Genomic DNA, 15409 nt, shown 5'->3' with positions numbered 1-15409 from the left:
TTTCCAATTTTGCCAGCACCATTTGTTAAAAAGGCTGTCATTTCCCCACTTAACTGATTTCATCTCCTTGTCAAAAATCAGTTGACCATAGGTAGATGGGCTGATTTCTGGATTCTCAATTCTATTCCATTGATCTATGTGTCTGTCATGCATTTTAAGGCTGTAAATTTTTACCAGAGATTTATGTCTCATCTTCCTCTTGTAGACTGTTAGTGGATTTGAACTGCTGACTTTTCTATTTGCAGCCACAAGGCTCCTTAACTGCTTTCATATATGTTACAGCTTTTGACAAGTCTTTATCAAGTTTCTCTAGATACAAATCTTTCTTGGAAGAGGCCATCTACCTCTTTGTCATGAAGTAGCTGGTGAATTCAAATCTCTGACTTTTTGGTTAGTACCACAAGAATATCTTGAAACTGGTGCACATTGTTGTTGTTGTTTTTGTGTACAATCAAGTCAGACCTCACTCATAGCTGACACTCCAGCAGGTTTTCAGAAGCAGTTAATCGCATGGGAGGAGGAGATTGCCAATCCTCCTGTGGAAAACATGGTAGATATGAACTGAGTGCCTTTGGGATTGCAGCACAGCTTCTTACCACCAGGCTACCAGAGTTCCCTATGTCACATTGCTTGTTTTGCTACTTCTGATTCCAGTGTTTGAAATTAGGCAAAACCTTTATTGGTTTATTAGTTAATAATTTGTTTCTAGAGTTTGCCCTCTGTGTCTGTCACATAAATGGCTGCTTCAAGAAACAAGTTAACTTTAGATGGCAAAGCCAGAAGGTGGGTTCTGAAAAACAGGAGGCAATAAAGGTATTCTAGAGCCTAGGATTAAAGAGAAGAAAAGGTGAAAATCTTGCAAGTAGAAAAGAAGCAAAGGGAAATCTCCTCCAAAATTTTGTCCCAACTGTGCCAACACAGGTCATCCAGATGCCTATAATTTGAAAGTTAGCTAGTCCAACATTAACAAATGATAGATAGAAGAAGTAACCTTAGTCTCAAAATTCTGAACAGGATCTTCAGATAAAATATGCTAGCACAAGTTATAAGAAGATTTGAGAATTTAAAGTGAATTTAGAGTTTCTGGTTCAGTTCATTGATGTTTCTGGAGCCAAAGACTTTTAAATATTTCTGCAGACTTTATTGTCTCCTCCCAGATAACACCAGTTCAGCTCATTTGGCAAATATGCTTTCTTCCAGACCTTGACCAGGGGGCACAGTAAGAACAGGGATAAGATTAGATGGACTTGCATTCAGAGTTCCAGCCCACCCCAAGCTTAATATTAAGATCTTCGAGAATATGGTGGCCAAGCTTCTTTCTTTACTAGAAAGAGCAGAACTGGTCTTCTTGGCTTAGGTGTACTCCCTGAAGCTCCATGCCGTGGGAAGTGACAATTGAGCAACCCTTTGCTCTCCCTGCCCCACTCAGAACCCTAGGCAAAGGATGACAAAGGGAAGCACACAGGTCACATGGCCAGGAGAAGCTAGGCAGTGTGAAAGCTCACAAGCCCAGAACAATGAAAAGATGGGGACAAAACCTTCCATCCTCAGCCAATTTATCAATCAAGTTCTAATTCTTGGAAATTTGTAGCTTGTAGTAGTTGTTCTTTTTGTGTGCAATTGAGTTTTAAATCAACCCCACTGCTGATGCTCCAGGGATTTTTAGAGGCAGTAAATCACATGGGAGGAGATTGCCCATCTTTCTCCTGAGGAGCAGCTGATGACTTCAACCATTGTGCCTTTGGGATTGCAACATAACTTCTATCCTTATTTTATCTACTTGTATGTGATACAAAATCAGCAGATGACACAACCCTGCTTGCTGAAACTGAGGAGGACCTCATGCACTTGCTGTGAAGGGTCAAGGACTGCAGCCTTCAGTATGGACTAAGGCTCAATATCAAGAAGGCAAAGATTCTCGCCACTGGACCAATTGGCAGCATCAGGATGGATGACGAAGAGATTGAGAGTGTTCACAGGTTCAGTTTGCTCGGCTCCACAGTCAACACTCTTGGCACCAGCAGTCAGGAAATCAAAAAGCGTATCGCGATGGGAAAGTCTGCTGTTAGGGACCTCTCCAAGGTACTCAGGAGCAAGAGTGTCTCTCTGGAGACTAAGGTGCGCCTGATACAGGCCATGGTATTTGCAATCGCTTGTTATGCATCAGAGAGTTGGACAATGACTAGGGAGGACAGGAGAGTGGATGCTTTTGAGCTGTGGTGCTGGAGAAGGGTACTGAATGTACCATGGACTTCCAGGAAAACAAACAGATTCATCTTGGAGAGGATTAAACCAAGCTACTCCTTGGAGGCAAGGATTCTGGGGCTTCATCTGACATACTTTGGACATGTTGCCAGGAGGGACGGGTCCTTGGAGAGGGACATCATGCTTGGGAGGGTGGAGGGACAGCGCAGGAGGGGAAGACCCTCTATGAGATGGATTGATTCGGTGACTGGGGTAATCGGGATGGGTGTGTCAGAGGCGGTGCGGTTGGCGCAGGATAGAGCAGGGTTTAGGGCTGTTGTGCATAGGGTCGTTATGAGTCGGAAACGACTCGACGGCACATAACAACAACAATGTATATATAATTATGCTGTTACGGAATGCCATTGAGTTGGCCATGATCACTCATGGTGAAAACATGAACAGTGGGACAAAATATTCCCTTTCCTGTGTTATTCTGTGATCAGCTATGAATTGATCCTGATCCTATGAGTTTTCATGGGCTAATTTTAAAAAGGTGATCATCAGATATTTCCTTCTAGTCTGTCTTAGTCTGGAAGACATTTGAAATCAGTTCAACATCACAGTGGCTTATAAACCTCCACTGGCAGATGAGCAGTATGTATTCTGCCATTGAATCACCAATGCCAAATAATTTATAACAATGGATTTTATAGGCCTTCCTAGAGTGTCCTTTACAGAAAGGTAATAATGTAATATATAAGTTAATAATGATAAAAACAAAATACTCTTTAATATCATTTAACAAATATCTGATAAAAATAATTATTAAAATATGAATGAACATGTTTCAAGAAATTAAACTAATTCTTTTTATTCTACCAGTTCTGCTATTTATTTATTTATCCTATCACTGGCTGCTATTCGTTTCTTCATCTCTAGTTCAATTTCAGTATTTCCCTGTGGTCACTCTGTCCTGAGCTACCCCATTCAGCTCAGGGTCTCCCATCAAACCTGTGTAGATGAGTTACAGAGATAGTTAATGGTCACATAATATCCCCAAACCCATAGAATCTTACTAAACCTTTTAGTGTGATTTTTTTTTCTGTGAAAATATTTTTTAAAACACCCACAATAATTGCAGGGAGTAAGAATTAATGTAATAATTAATGTAATAAGAATTAATGCCACCTCATGGCAACAACTGCAGAATTGTTTCTTGTGTCAGCACTCTTTATAAAATTGGAGCATAAAACATAACTCAGTGGATGAGGTTTGTGGATTTAGAGAGAATCAAGATTAAAGCTTTAAACACCGGGAGTTAGGGGTAGGCAAGTAGCAAGCCCTTAGACAGTTTCTTTCTCTGGGGTTTCATGGCTGTGGAACTGGATCAATGGCAGTACCTATGACGTTACCCAGAAACTTACTTGTGTTGATCTTCTGAAGTGAGATGTGCTTTTCTAGTTGTCTACGTAGCTTCACCTCAGCACCGTATTTGCCCAAGGTGCCGTTGTCGGCCAGGATGAAGTGAGTGTGTGAGTTGTTGAGCACAGAGAGTTTACTTAGAGGGTTGGACATGGTCTGGTACACTCTGTTGACCTGACAAGCATGAATCACACAAATCAGGGCAGTCAATGTTAGAACTAACAAAGGAAGCAAGCAGAATATGTATATTCATGTGGTTGGTCTCATCTAAGTGTGCACTTCAATCTCGTCTCATAACTCTACCTAGTGAAAATAGAGTTCTTACTGTTAGAGTAAAATAATAGTCAATCAAATGGTGATACATTCAAAGCATGAAAGAAAACAAATGAATGGATAGAGAAGCTGAGGCATAATCCAACAATGGAATATTATGCAGCACTGAAAAACAAATAACTCATGAAATATTATACAAAATGGGTGATCCTGGAGGACATTATGCTGAGTGAAATATCTCAGTCACAAAAGGACAAATACTGTATAATGCCACTGTTATAAAACAGGAATGACATGGAAGTTGGGAGAAACTAAGAAAAAAGGGGATAAATAATGTACATGGCATTGAAACAGACAAGAGAGATAACTGTATAAAACGAATATATGATTAGGTATTATTGGCATGACAAGAGTCCAGAATAAGAGCTGCATAGTAAAGTGGACTGGGGTGCGAGTGGGGGACTGTATAAGAATGAAAGAAATTTTTTTTGCCCAAAGAGAAAAGTGAACTGGGGGCGAGGTCAGGGAGGAAAATGTGCAACAATAAATGAATGGAAATCCAAGTTCTCTATAAACTTTCATTAAATAGCAATTAAAAAAAATTAACAAACAGTTAATACATACAACAACCTATATGAATCTTCAGAGAATTATGTGGGGTGAAAAAGCCAGTTTCCAAAGATTATGTAAATATTATATTGTAATTGCTATCTGGTTTATAAACTGTTAAGGGTTCAACTAGTAGTCAAACAGTTAACAGTTTGACTCCACCCAGAAGTGTCTCAGGAGACAAGCCTCAGGAATGTTACAAGTTCTTTTCTGAATGTTTGACAGTTACAGACTACTTGATTCATTTACATAATAATATTTTCCTTTTTTTTTACTATGGTTTCAGTGAAAGTCACAAAGTAAATAATTTTTTCATTCAGTCTTTCATCATACTATTCTTGAAAGGGAAAACTCTCAAAATGGAGAGCAGGTATACTGGATTCCAGAGAGTCTGAATAAGGGTGTAAGGAAGTGGATGAGACTATCTAAAATGGAAATTTGGAGTAATGGAAATGTTCTGTATCTTGACAGTATCACTGCCAATGTCCCAGGGATAGTAAAATGTCTTTTGCAAAATGATCTGGAGAGAAAACACTTACATCCTTTCCAACTAAGTCTTCCTTGTTCTCCACGATGCCCCATGGAGCAATTCCGATAGCGCAGACTCGTCCCCTGGATTTGGAGGAGTGATCTTTCAAGGCATCCCCTACATGGCTGATGACACCTGTCAAAGGTTGTAAGTCATATGTTTAGGTTCTTCTAGTGTGCATCATACCACCATTCATGGATCCTGGAGACACCTTTGAAACCCTGCCATCCCTAGGGCACAGGGTTGAGATCTAATGATCTTCATCTATAAAAGAAAGAACTTGAAAATCTGAATTCATGGCAAGCAGTGTTACTACATTAGTTTCTAGAAAAGGGGAAACCACAACAAAACCCAAAACAATCATTGGTAATTTCCAAGGTAAAGAAGTAGACATCCCTCTGACCTTTCACTGTATTCAGCTAATAGTGACAGCCTGTGATATTATTTAACTTCTCTGTGCCTCAATTTCCTCTCTCATAAACGATATAAGTTTTATTAAGAGGCTTAGTAAAGGAAATGCTTGTTGAAGTTGCATTTCAGGGAATGGCACCTGGGGACTATGCCAGAAATATTTACCATTATCATTATTATACCTGTTGTTTGAAAATAGAAATCATACTAGAAGAAAAAACCATGCTACTGAAAAAAAAATGTGATTTTTGTCATAAACATTATTAAATGCATTGGTTTTAGTGTTTGATCTTAATTATCAGGATGCTCTTTGGGACCCAAAGTGAACTGAGTGTGTATTTTACATAAAGGGAAAATCTGTTCTTACCAGTGCTGACTCCTCCGGTGAAAATCCAGGCCCCAGTGGTCATAGCGGCCTTGATGAGGCCCTTCCCAAAGACCTGCTTCAGTTTGGTCTGCATCTCAAAATTCTGGAGGCCTCCATGCACAGATATCAAAAGCTTGGGGAGCTCCAACTGCCAGTCTTTCACCATGAGATGAAGCAGAGAGTCTGACTTGGTGTCATAGGATACTCTGATATACTGCAAAATAGTTTGTGATTTAATGCCAATCCATGGTTTGCTTCTTATATTAAATGGGCAAGTAATATCTAATGTTCTACCAAGAACTGTATGGAAAATGGAATGAAGAGCACTTTGCCCAGGTTGGCAGATTTTAGTAAATGCAGGGCACCCAGCTACATTTGACTTTCAGGAAAAAAAAAAGTTTGACTATGTCCCATGAAATATTTGTGACATAAGAATGCAACTCTTGGCTTGGCAAGAAAATACCTAATAACACAGATCCATGGCACTGAAAGAAGACTAAGATACCCACAGTCTTAGCTCTATAGTAAAAAATTATTTTTTTGAAATTAAAGTGTCTTGTATTTTACATATCAACCCTAACTCTGGTGGCCTAGTGGTAAGAAGCTGTTCTACAATACCAAAGGCAGGAGACTTGAATTCATCAGCTTCTCCATGGGAGAAGGTTGGGAATCTCCTCCTGTGGGATTAACTGCCTCTGAAAACTTGCTGGAGGCTCCGCTGTGGGTTGGTTCTGACTTGACAGTATATAACAACCTTGGGAAGATAAATTCAAAAGCTACTTCAGCAAAAACCATGTTTCAAGAAATTGGACAAAGTTATTGTTGAGTCAGTGGCTCACTCTCTAAATCGGGTGAGTGATTGGACCTGGAATAGCAGACCAGAACTGTTCTTAGTTTTCTGCTTAAGGAGATGAAGACATTTATGGTATTGTGACTTGACCCCTAGTTAGGATCTCTTCTACTTGTTCATGACAACATGTAGGGTGTTATTTCAGAAAATTCCACATTGTAGTATATCGAACAAAACTGGATTTCACTTGGAAAAGTATGTTGGTATCATGGAATAAAATTAAATTTCTACCATAGGTTGCTGGGCCCTTGGAAGAACTATTCAGAGTTAGTTGAAAGGACCCTTAGTGCCTCCGTTATTGTGTTATGCATCATTGAATCAGAACCGAGCCATAGATGACCTTCTGGTGGGTTTTCAGAGGCAGAGAATTAGACGGAAGATTGCCCACCACTCTTCTGCAGAGCAATTGGTGGGTTTGACTGCATACCTTTGGGGTGGAAGTGCAGCTTCTTACCACTAGGCCACCAAAACTCCCTATCCTTGTTTGGTTATTGTTGTTGTTGTTGTGTACTGTTGAGCTGGAATAGATAGCTGACTTTCTAGTGGGTTTTCAGAGGCAGTTAATTACATGGGAGGAGATTACACCATCTTTCTCCCACAGAGCAGCTGGTGGATTCGAACTGCATGCCTTCGGGATTGCAGTGCAGCTTCTTACTACTAGGCCACCTTGTTTGGTACGACTCCTCAAAAGTCAGAAGGCATTGTCTGTTTATGTGCAAATACGGAAGACCTCTGCTTAGAAAGTTTGTGGACATATATCAGAGGGAAATCCCACCAAAGACTCCCTACATAACTAAGGTTTAGAAGTCTATACATTATAAAAAATACCCCAGTCATGCTCTCTGGCACATAATTGCAGAGCAAGATTACAGTATGGTTTGTGGGTTCAGAGCTTTGGTATGGATTTAAAGGATAGGGCATGCTCTTTACAATGTTCAGTTTTCACATCTCATGGATAGAAGGTTGTATGTGCAGGCTTTTGGCTTTGCAATGAGATATCTAGAAAGTGTGGATCATGCAACCTGGAAGAAGACTTAGGTGCCCATGGCCTGTGGAAGTGGAAGGCTGGTCTCTGATAAAGGCTGTGGTCTCAGCTGTCTTCTGCTTTTTATGTTCTTCTTACCATGGCTTTGTTGGAGTATCCACCACCTTGGAATTCCAGAGTCCCATATGAGTCAGTGGGGTAGCTCTGGGTATGCTTGCTGACAGACCATTTTTCAGGTTGTATCTCCACTTGTTTGTTTTCCTCTCCATTTTTGCTAGGTGTTAAGCTTGGCAGAGGAGGAATATGTAGGTTGGTGAGCTGGCCACAACAACACCTGAAAACACAGGCAAAAGGTGGTCTTTTTTTTTTTTTTTTTCAAAAGGTGGTCTTTGTGCAACATCTGCTTTCCTTTCCCAGTTAGCTGAGTCAGCTTGAGTAGCTGAGAACATGAGAAATGGACCTACTAACCCCTCAGCCATCCAGCTTTACTATGAATGAAAAAAGGTCAGATTATCAATGATAGTTGTCTAAATGCCAGTCTGTTCTAAATTCATTGGATGCCTTTTTTTTTATTCCCAAACATTTTAGTTATTTTTATGTCTTGACAAAAATTAATATGGACATTAATTGTGAAAATACTGTGAAAAGTAAATATTATCCCCTTAGAGCAGTTGAGTTGTTCATTAAAAAGACTTTCTGATATTTAAATTTTTCCTTTGCTTTAGAGACATTTTCTCTACACTATAATATTGAAGGTAGACGTTAAAAAGTATCAGTTGTTTCTTTTTCTCCCCATAACTCATCACAGTCCCTGTTCTTTTCATGACTGAGCCAGTCTTTTCTGCTCTGGCTCTCTTTTCAGTCTTCTCTGAGTGTGGTTCTTGGCCTTATGCTAATGTCCTTTCCTAGCAAGGAAAGGAGTTTGTTGTCAGCAGTCATTTTAGGCAGCCCACTATTGGAGTGGGCTGCAATCTCCTAATGTCTGAGAGGTCAGTTGAGAGAAACAGCCTGGGGTGGGAGGTCTTGGTGCAGAAGGAACCTGGGGAAAGTGCATGAGGAGCTGCCAGGAGCAAGTTGGAGCTCACTTCTATAACTGAGGGACTGTCAAAGGCCATCATCCCACACCACTTAGTGGTGCAAAGGACCTGGCTGATGGTTGTGGTAAAACACTGGAGACAGGGTCTACTTGGAAAGTAGAACAGCATCTTTTCTGAACTAGGTGGGATATGTGAGTGGTTGTCCTTGCCACGTGTGACTCACCTGAGGTCAGCTTGTGACTTTCTGCCTTAATTTCTATGCTATTTTCTTGGTGGCACATGTTTTCTGGTCAAGGCTAGAGAATCCATGGAGCTGGCAGAAAAGTGTGAGCCCCTGATACCCTTTCTGCTTCCTCTATGGGATTGTCACATGGATGAATAAATGACTATAATGCTGGCAGGCTGTGACATAGACACATAAAGCAATGATATAACATGGTTCTGGATGCTTCTGAGATAAGGGAGATTTTTGTTACCATCAGAATTACTCCATCTGGCACATCTTTCCTTTGAGCACAATCACTGGCACCAAGAGAGGGCAAAGGAATTTTGGGGTGGTGAGAAAGGAGAGCGGTGCAGATATGGTGGCTGTGATGGAGTGTGCCTTAAATACTGACACCTGGTAATCTCTAGGAGTCTCATGATCTCACCTGAGCAGATTGACATTGTGTGGAAGTGTGAATAATCACCTCCTCCAACCCAGCCTCATCACCTGTGCTCTCAGAGGGAGCAAGCTTCAACTCAATTTGTGTTGGGAAGGCTTTTGCAGACCTACTGTTCGGTTTATAATAAATATTAGTGGATGAAATTGTCTAACATGCTATGTACAGATCAATCTTTTTAATGTTAAGGTTCTATTTAGTTCACTTAGCTTCTCAGCTGTTGCTATGATGGAAGTTCTCCTCTAAACACATTATAAAACCCAGCTGCAGAGACCCAGAAGACCCCCAGGCATCTCTAACATCCCTTGTCTTGATCTCATGTAGGACTAAGGAAGCTGTAGGTCCCCCTGGTCCTGAGAGATCGCTTAAAGGCTAGTAGCAATTCTCTGCCAAGGATGTGTGTGTATTTTGATAGAGGAGCTTATTAACCCTTCTTGACTCTTCTACCCCTTTCCAGAAACACTTGAAAAATTGTTGGATAACTGGTAGACAAAAGTTTGTCTTAATAATGTCTTAATTATAGCATCTAATTTACCTATTTGGGTCTTTAGTGCTAGGAATTACATAGATACATTCCCGTTTGCAGAATGTTTTCTCTATCCAAGTTTTCTGACCCTGAAAGAGAAAGAAGTGAAATTAGACAGATTTATTCCCAAGCTATTACCAGAGTTCACCATTTTATGTTTATAAAATGACTTTATCATTAATAGGAAATTTGACCATAACATTGAAGTTATTGTTGTTAGGTGCCATCGAGTCAAGTACCACCCTATGAACAAGAGACCTGAAGTTGGTCCTATCCTGTGCCATCCTCACTATCTCTGATACACTTGAGCCTATTGCTGCAGTCACCATGTCAATCCTTCTTGATGGAGGTCTTCCTCTCTTTTGCTGACCCTCCACCGTTCCAAGCATGATGTCCTTTTCCAAGGAATAGCCTCTCCTAGCAACATGTCCAAAGTGTGAGACACAAACCTTTGTCATTCTTGCCTCCAATTCTGCACCTTTTCTAAGACATACTTGTTCAGTTTTTGTCAATCCATGGGTTATTCAACACTCTTTTCCAACACCATAATTCAAAGGGGTCAATTCTACTTCTATCCTCCCTGGTCATTGTCCAACTCTCTGATGCAAACAAGTAATTAGTTGCTCTCACATCAGCTCCTATTTGTGATGACCTAATGTGCAACAAAATGGAATTTTGCCCATTGCTCCACTGTCTTTATGATCATTGATAGGAATGTTTCAATTCATTGCCATAGCTACTATATGCTTTCCAAACTAGGAGGCACATCTTCCAACAATCTACAGACAATATTCCATTGAGATCAAGGAATGGGTTTTCATTGGTTAATTTTCAGAAACAGATCATTAGACATTTCTTTTTAATTTGTCTTAGTTTAAAACTACTGCTGAAATGTGTACATCATGCCTGGTCCAGCTAGTGATACATAGCTTTCAGCATTATAACAATATGAAAGCTTCCAGAGTAGAACCAACTGACAGATGAATGGTGGGACATTGGAACAGACACTTGCACCAGTTGATACAAATCTTTAAAGATCGTAGCTCTCATTCTTACTTGCGATGTCTTGAACTCAGCATACCTCTATGGACATGGTGCAGACAAAGGCCTCCCTCACTGACTCTTAGCATGGTCTTTGTGTTCTTCCATGTGGCTTGCTTGGCAGAAGCAACATCAGCCATCTTCAGCCTTGCTAACTATGACCCAGACCCAGGTACTCAATCTCAAAGATTGTCAATTTGTGAATGATGAATAATATAAGATGGCAATGTGTCTTCTGTCATTTTAGATTATTTTCACCTGTAAGCTTCAGTTAAATAGATTAGTATCAGTTGCTTCAAGTAAACTTTGACTCATGATGTCTCTATATATATGACAGTAGATAAATAAGTTTGTTGGTTTTTTAAAAAATAAATTTTTATTTTATATTGGAACTCCAGTGGCCTAGTGGCAAGAAGCTGCACAGCAATCCTGAATGTATGAGGTTCAAGGTCACCAGCCGCTCCATGAGAGAAGGTTGGGCAGTCACCTTCCTTGTGATTAACCTGCCTCTGAAAACCTGTAGGAGGGTCAGCTACGGGTCAGTTCCAACTCGACAATACACAACACAACTGGTTTGCTTAGAAAGTTTGTATACATTGATTTTCATACCAGATCTTTCCCATTTCCTTTACCCACCCCTTCTCCACCCATCAAATTGTGTGACTCTATGATGATTTCTCCCCTGCCCATCCTCACCCATCTGCTCCTATCCTCCCCACTCCTTGGACCCTCATACACATTTACTAGTTATCTTTCTATTTTTACAATAATGATATTTTTTAAAGAAAATTTTTATTTTATACTGGTTTACTTTCAAAGTTCGTATACATCGTTTTTCGCACCACATTTTTCCAGTTTCTTTAACCCACCCCTCCCTCTACTTAACAAATTGTGCAATCCTATGATTACCTCACTACCCATTCTTACCCCTCTGCTCCTAACCTTCCACCCCCTTGTATTCTCATACATGTTTTATTAATTATCTATTTCTACAATCATGTTCCTATATAGTGTTGGTCCTTATGGGACTAAGTCAGTTCACTTAGCATAATGCTCTCCAGTCCATCTGAGTTAGGTAGTGATTTTCAGAATTGTTGCTCCTGCATGCTGCATAGTATTCCATCATGTGGATGTACCATTTTTTAATCCATTCAATTGTGGTTGGGCATATGGGCTGTTTCCAAGTTCTACTCATGGTGAACAACACTGCTATGAATATTGGTATACAGATCTCCATTTGTGTCTCAGTTCTAATTTTTGCAGGGTATATTCCAAGCAGTAGAATAGCTGGGTCATAAGGAATTTCTATGTTCAGCTTTTTGGGGAAACACCAATCTGCTTTCCAGAGTGAATTGTACCATTTTTCAATCCCAAGAGTTCCTATCTCTCCACATCCTCTCTAACAATTATTACTTATTGTCCTGTTAAATTTTACTATTGCTACTGGTGTGATATTTTATCTCATTGTGATCTTGATTTGCATCTCTCTTATTGCCAATAATTTTGAACATTTCTTCATGTGTCTATTGGCCATCTGAATATCTTCCTCTGTGAAAGGTCATTCCATGTCTTTTCCCCACTTTATGACTGGGTTATCAGTCTTTTTCTTTTGGAGCCTTGTAGGATTCTGTAAATTTTTGATAGGAGATCCTTGTCTGAAATTATATTGCCAAATGTATTTTCCCAATCAGTAGGTTTTCTTTTCACTTTGTTGGAAAATGTTTTTGATACACACAGGGATTTAATCTTTAGACGGTCCCATTCTTCAATTTTATCTTCTACTGGTTGTGTATTTCTGACTGTATTTGTCAATCTTTTCATACCATGAGCTAAGCCTTCTGAGTTTGATCCTGCTTTGTTTCCTATGATCTTTATAGTTTTGGGCGTTACTCCTAGGTCTCTGATTGACCTTAAGTTGATTTTTATATATGGTGAGAGGTGTGCATTCTGCTTCAGCTTCCAGCACCATTTATTGAAGAGGTTGTCATTTTCCCATTTGATAGCTTTTGTTTCCTTGTTGAATATCAGTTGAATATAAATAGGTGGGTTAATTTCTGTGTTCTTGAGTCTATTCTACTGATCTATAAGCCTATCATTGTACCAGTACCATGCTGTTTTCGTTATTATAGAGTTGTAATGTGTTTTGAGAGAATGAAATGCTATACTTCCCACTTCCTTCTTATTTTTCAGAAGTGCTTTGCTTATTCAAGGGATCTTTCCTCTCCAGATAAACTTGACAATCACTTTTTCTTTGAAAAATTAAGTTGGTATGTGTATTGAGAGTGCATTAAACATGTAACTTGCTTTTGGTAAGGTTATAATTTTTTATAAGATTATAATTGAGTATTCCTACTCATGATCAGGGAATATTTTTTCATTTATTTAGGTCTTTTATTGTGTCTTGCAGAAATGTCCTGTAGCTTTCTTTGTACTAGTCTTTTGTGTCTCTAGTTAGGTTCATTCCAAATTATCTCAATTTGTGGTTTTATAAATGGTATTGCTTTCTTGGTTTCCTTCTCTGAGTTCTCTTTGTTACTGTAGAGGAATCTCACTAACTTGCATATTGAGCTTGTATCCTGCCACTCCTCTACATGGGTCTACTAGCTTTAACAGTTTGTGGTTTTGTGGGGGTTTTTTGGTTTTGTTTTGGTTTTGGTTTTGTTGGTTTTTTGTTTGTTTGTTTGTTTGTTTAGTCCTTGGGGTTTTCTGTGTACACTATCATATTACCTGCATATAGTGACAGTTTTACCATCTCTTTTCCATATATATAAGTTTTTAATGGCTGACCTTTAGGATTGCTATGCTTTTCTGCCAAGATGCATCAGAGTTGACTTGAATCTCTAATCTTTAGGTTAGCAGACAAGCTCCATCAATCTCAGGGACACCTTTAAATGATGAGTGTGGGGGCAGAAGATGAATCCAAATAGGGAAAGGCTGGTGCTGCCTCCAGAGGAAATGCCAAAAGTCTAATGGGCCTTCTAAGTCCTGATAATTTCCGAAATCCTTCATCCTTGCTACCTTTTGAATCTTCCTTATCATTTTCTCTGCTCTCTGTGGACAGATGCAAAGTGGGTGCTACCACTCCTCTGCTGTGTCCTCAGTTGCTCCCAGGGTGAAAGTCAAGTCCCTCAGCCTAGTATACAACGCTTAGTACAATTCCAACCATTTTCTGAGGTGCATCTTTCAAGTTCATTCTCAAGTGGAAGCTGTGCTATGAGAGGCCATCTTGGTCCCTCTTCTTTCCAGCCACATCCATTTTCCTGTTGCTACTTATTCTGCATTCCAGTCCCACCTCAAGAGTGAGCTCTTCCTCAAAATCTGGTTTCATGGGCTTCATCTACATGGAGTCTTCCCTGGCAGTCTTGTGTAACAAAGCCAGAAATGGAGCTCTTAGGACCTCTGCTCTGCTTTGAGCAGCAGTTATTGTGAATGTTCCTCTTCACCAGCACCCAGGACACAATGGGTCCTTCATTCATATTTGTCCCACAGATGGATGTTTGGATAAACACTGACTGAAAAATGCTTGGAATACAAAAAATGTAAAAGTTCTGTCACAGAGGTTACTGAGATGCCTCCATCACATGAAAGTTCCATTCTCTCCTTACTGCACATTTTCAGGTAGTCCTCAAAGGGTTCAGCCTTGTTCTTTGTTCCCCAAAGCCAGGAGGGGGATTTTCAAGGTGCTCAGCACCAGAAAATTTTCAAGAAACAATATATGATCAAGAGACAATGTTGATAAAGGAGGTAAGGCAGGCTGCTTTGTAGGATTTGGCAAAAAATAAAGCCTCAGGAATTGATGGAATATCACCCATGCATTTAAAAAAGTTTTATTTTGAAGAATATTCCAGTTCAAGATTTCAAGTTAATAGTGTCTCTGACATGTTCTAGAATATTCTGAGAATAAATAAGAGGGCTGTATGTGGGCTGTTTTTGGGTTTTATTTTATTTTTATTTTTGTAGTGGAAGCATTTGTTGAACCCTCATTTCCTCCAAGTCACTGTACAAATGGCTGTCCTTCAGGGCTGCCCTTCATCTCATCTTGACTCTGCTCCTGGGCTCAACCTGTCTTCTGTCTCATCTCTCTTCCATGAGAGTTTAGAAGTGCATCTTCTTTTTTAAAATTTTAAAATAAAATTTTATTTTATACTGGTTTACTTATAAAGCTCACATATATTGTTTTTCACACCAGCTCATTATAATTTTCTTTACCCACCCCTCCTTCCACCCATCAAATTGTGTGATCCTATGATTACCAACTCCCCCAACCTCACAACTATCCTCCCTCCATCCCCTCCTTGGATCCTCATACCTGTTCTACAATAGTGGTTTATACAGTATTTGTCCTTATGGGACTAAGTTAGTTCATGTAACATAATGCCTTCAACCTCCTCGCAAGTTAGGTAATAATTTACAAAATTATTGCTCCTGCATGCTGCATAGTATTCAATCATATGAATGTACCATAATTTCTCAATCCATTCCATTGTGTTTGGGCATTTGAGCTATTTCC

General features: G+C 39.7%; 1 protein-coding gene across 1 annotated transcript in view; it reads right to left on the bottom strand.

Annotated features, from left to right (window-relative positions):
* Window positions 1-10951, bottom strand: part of TRPM1 (transient receptor potential cation channel, subfamily M, member 1) — a 172483-nt gene extending 161532 nt beyond the window's left edge. The window contains exons 1-6 of the mRNA XM_006902938.1: window positions 10940-10951; window positions 9868-9947; window positions 7772-7967; window positions 5799-6012; window positions 5031-5155; window positions 3612-3783 (exon numbers count right to left, since the gene is read on the bottom strand). Coding sequence (XP_006903000.1) covers window positions 3612-3783; window positions 5031-5155; window positions 5799-6012; window positions 7772-7967; window positions 9868-9947; window positions 10940-10951 — 799 coding nt within the window. The remainder of the gene's footprint in view (window positions 1-3611; window positions 3784-5030; window positions 5156-5798; window positions 6013-7771; window positions 7968-9867; window positions 9948-10939) is intronic.
* Window positions 10952-15409: the final 4458 nt, after the last annotated feature.

This window comes from Elephantulus edwardii, unplaced genomic scaffold (assembly GCF_000299155.1).
Source record: "Elephantulus edwardii isolate Elephantulus edwardi_28Jun2011 unplaced genomic scaffold, EleEdw1.0 scaffold00473, whole genome shotgun sequence".
NCBI lineage: Eukaryota > Metazoa > Chordata > Mammalia > Macroscelidea > Macroscelididae > Elephantulus > Elephantulus edwardii.
The sequence above is the reverse complement of the archived record's forward strand: the minus strand, read 5'-3'. Positions and strand labels throughout refer to the sequence as shown.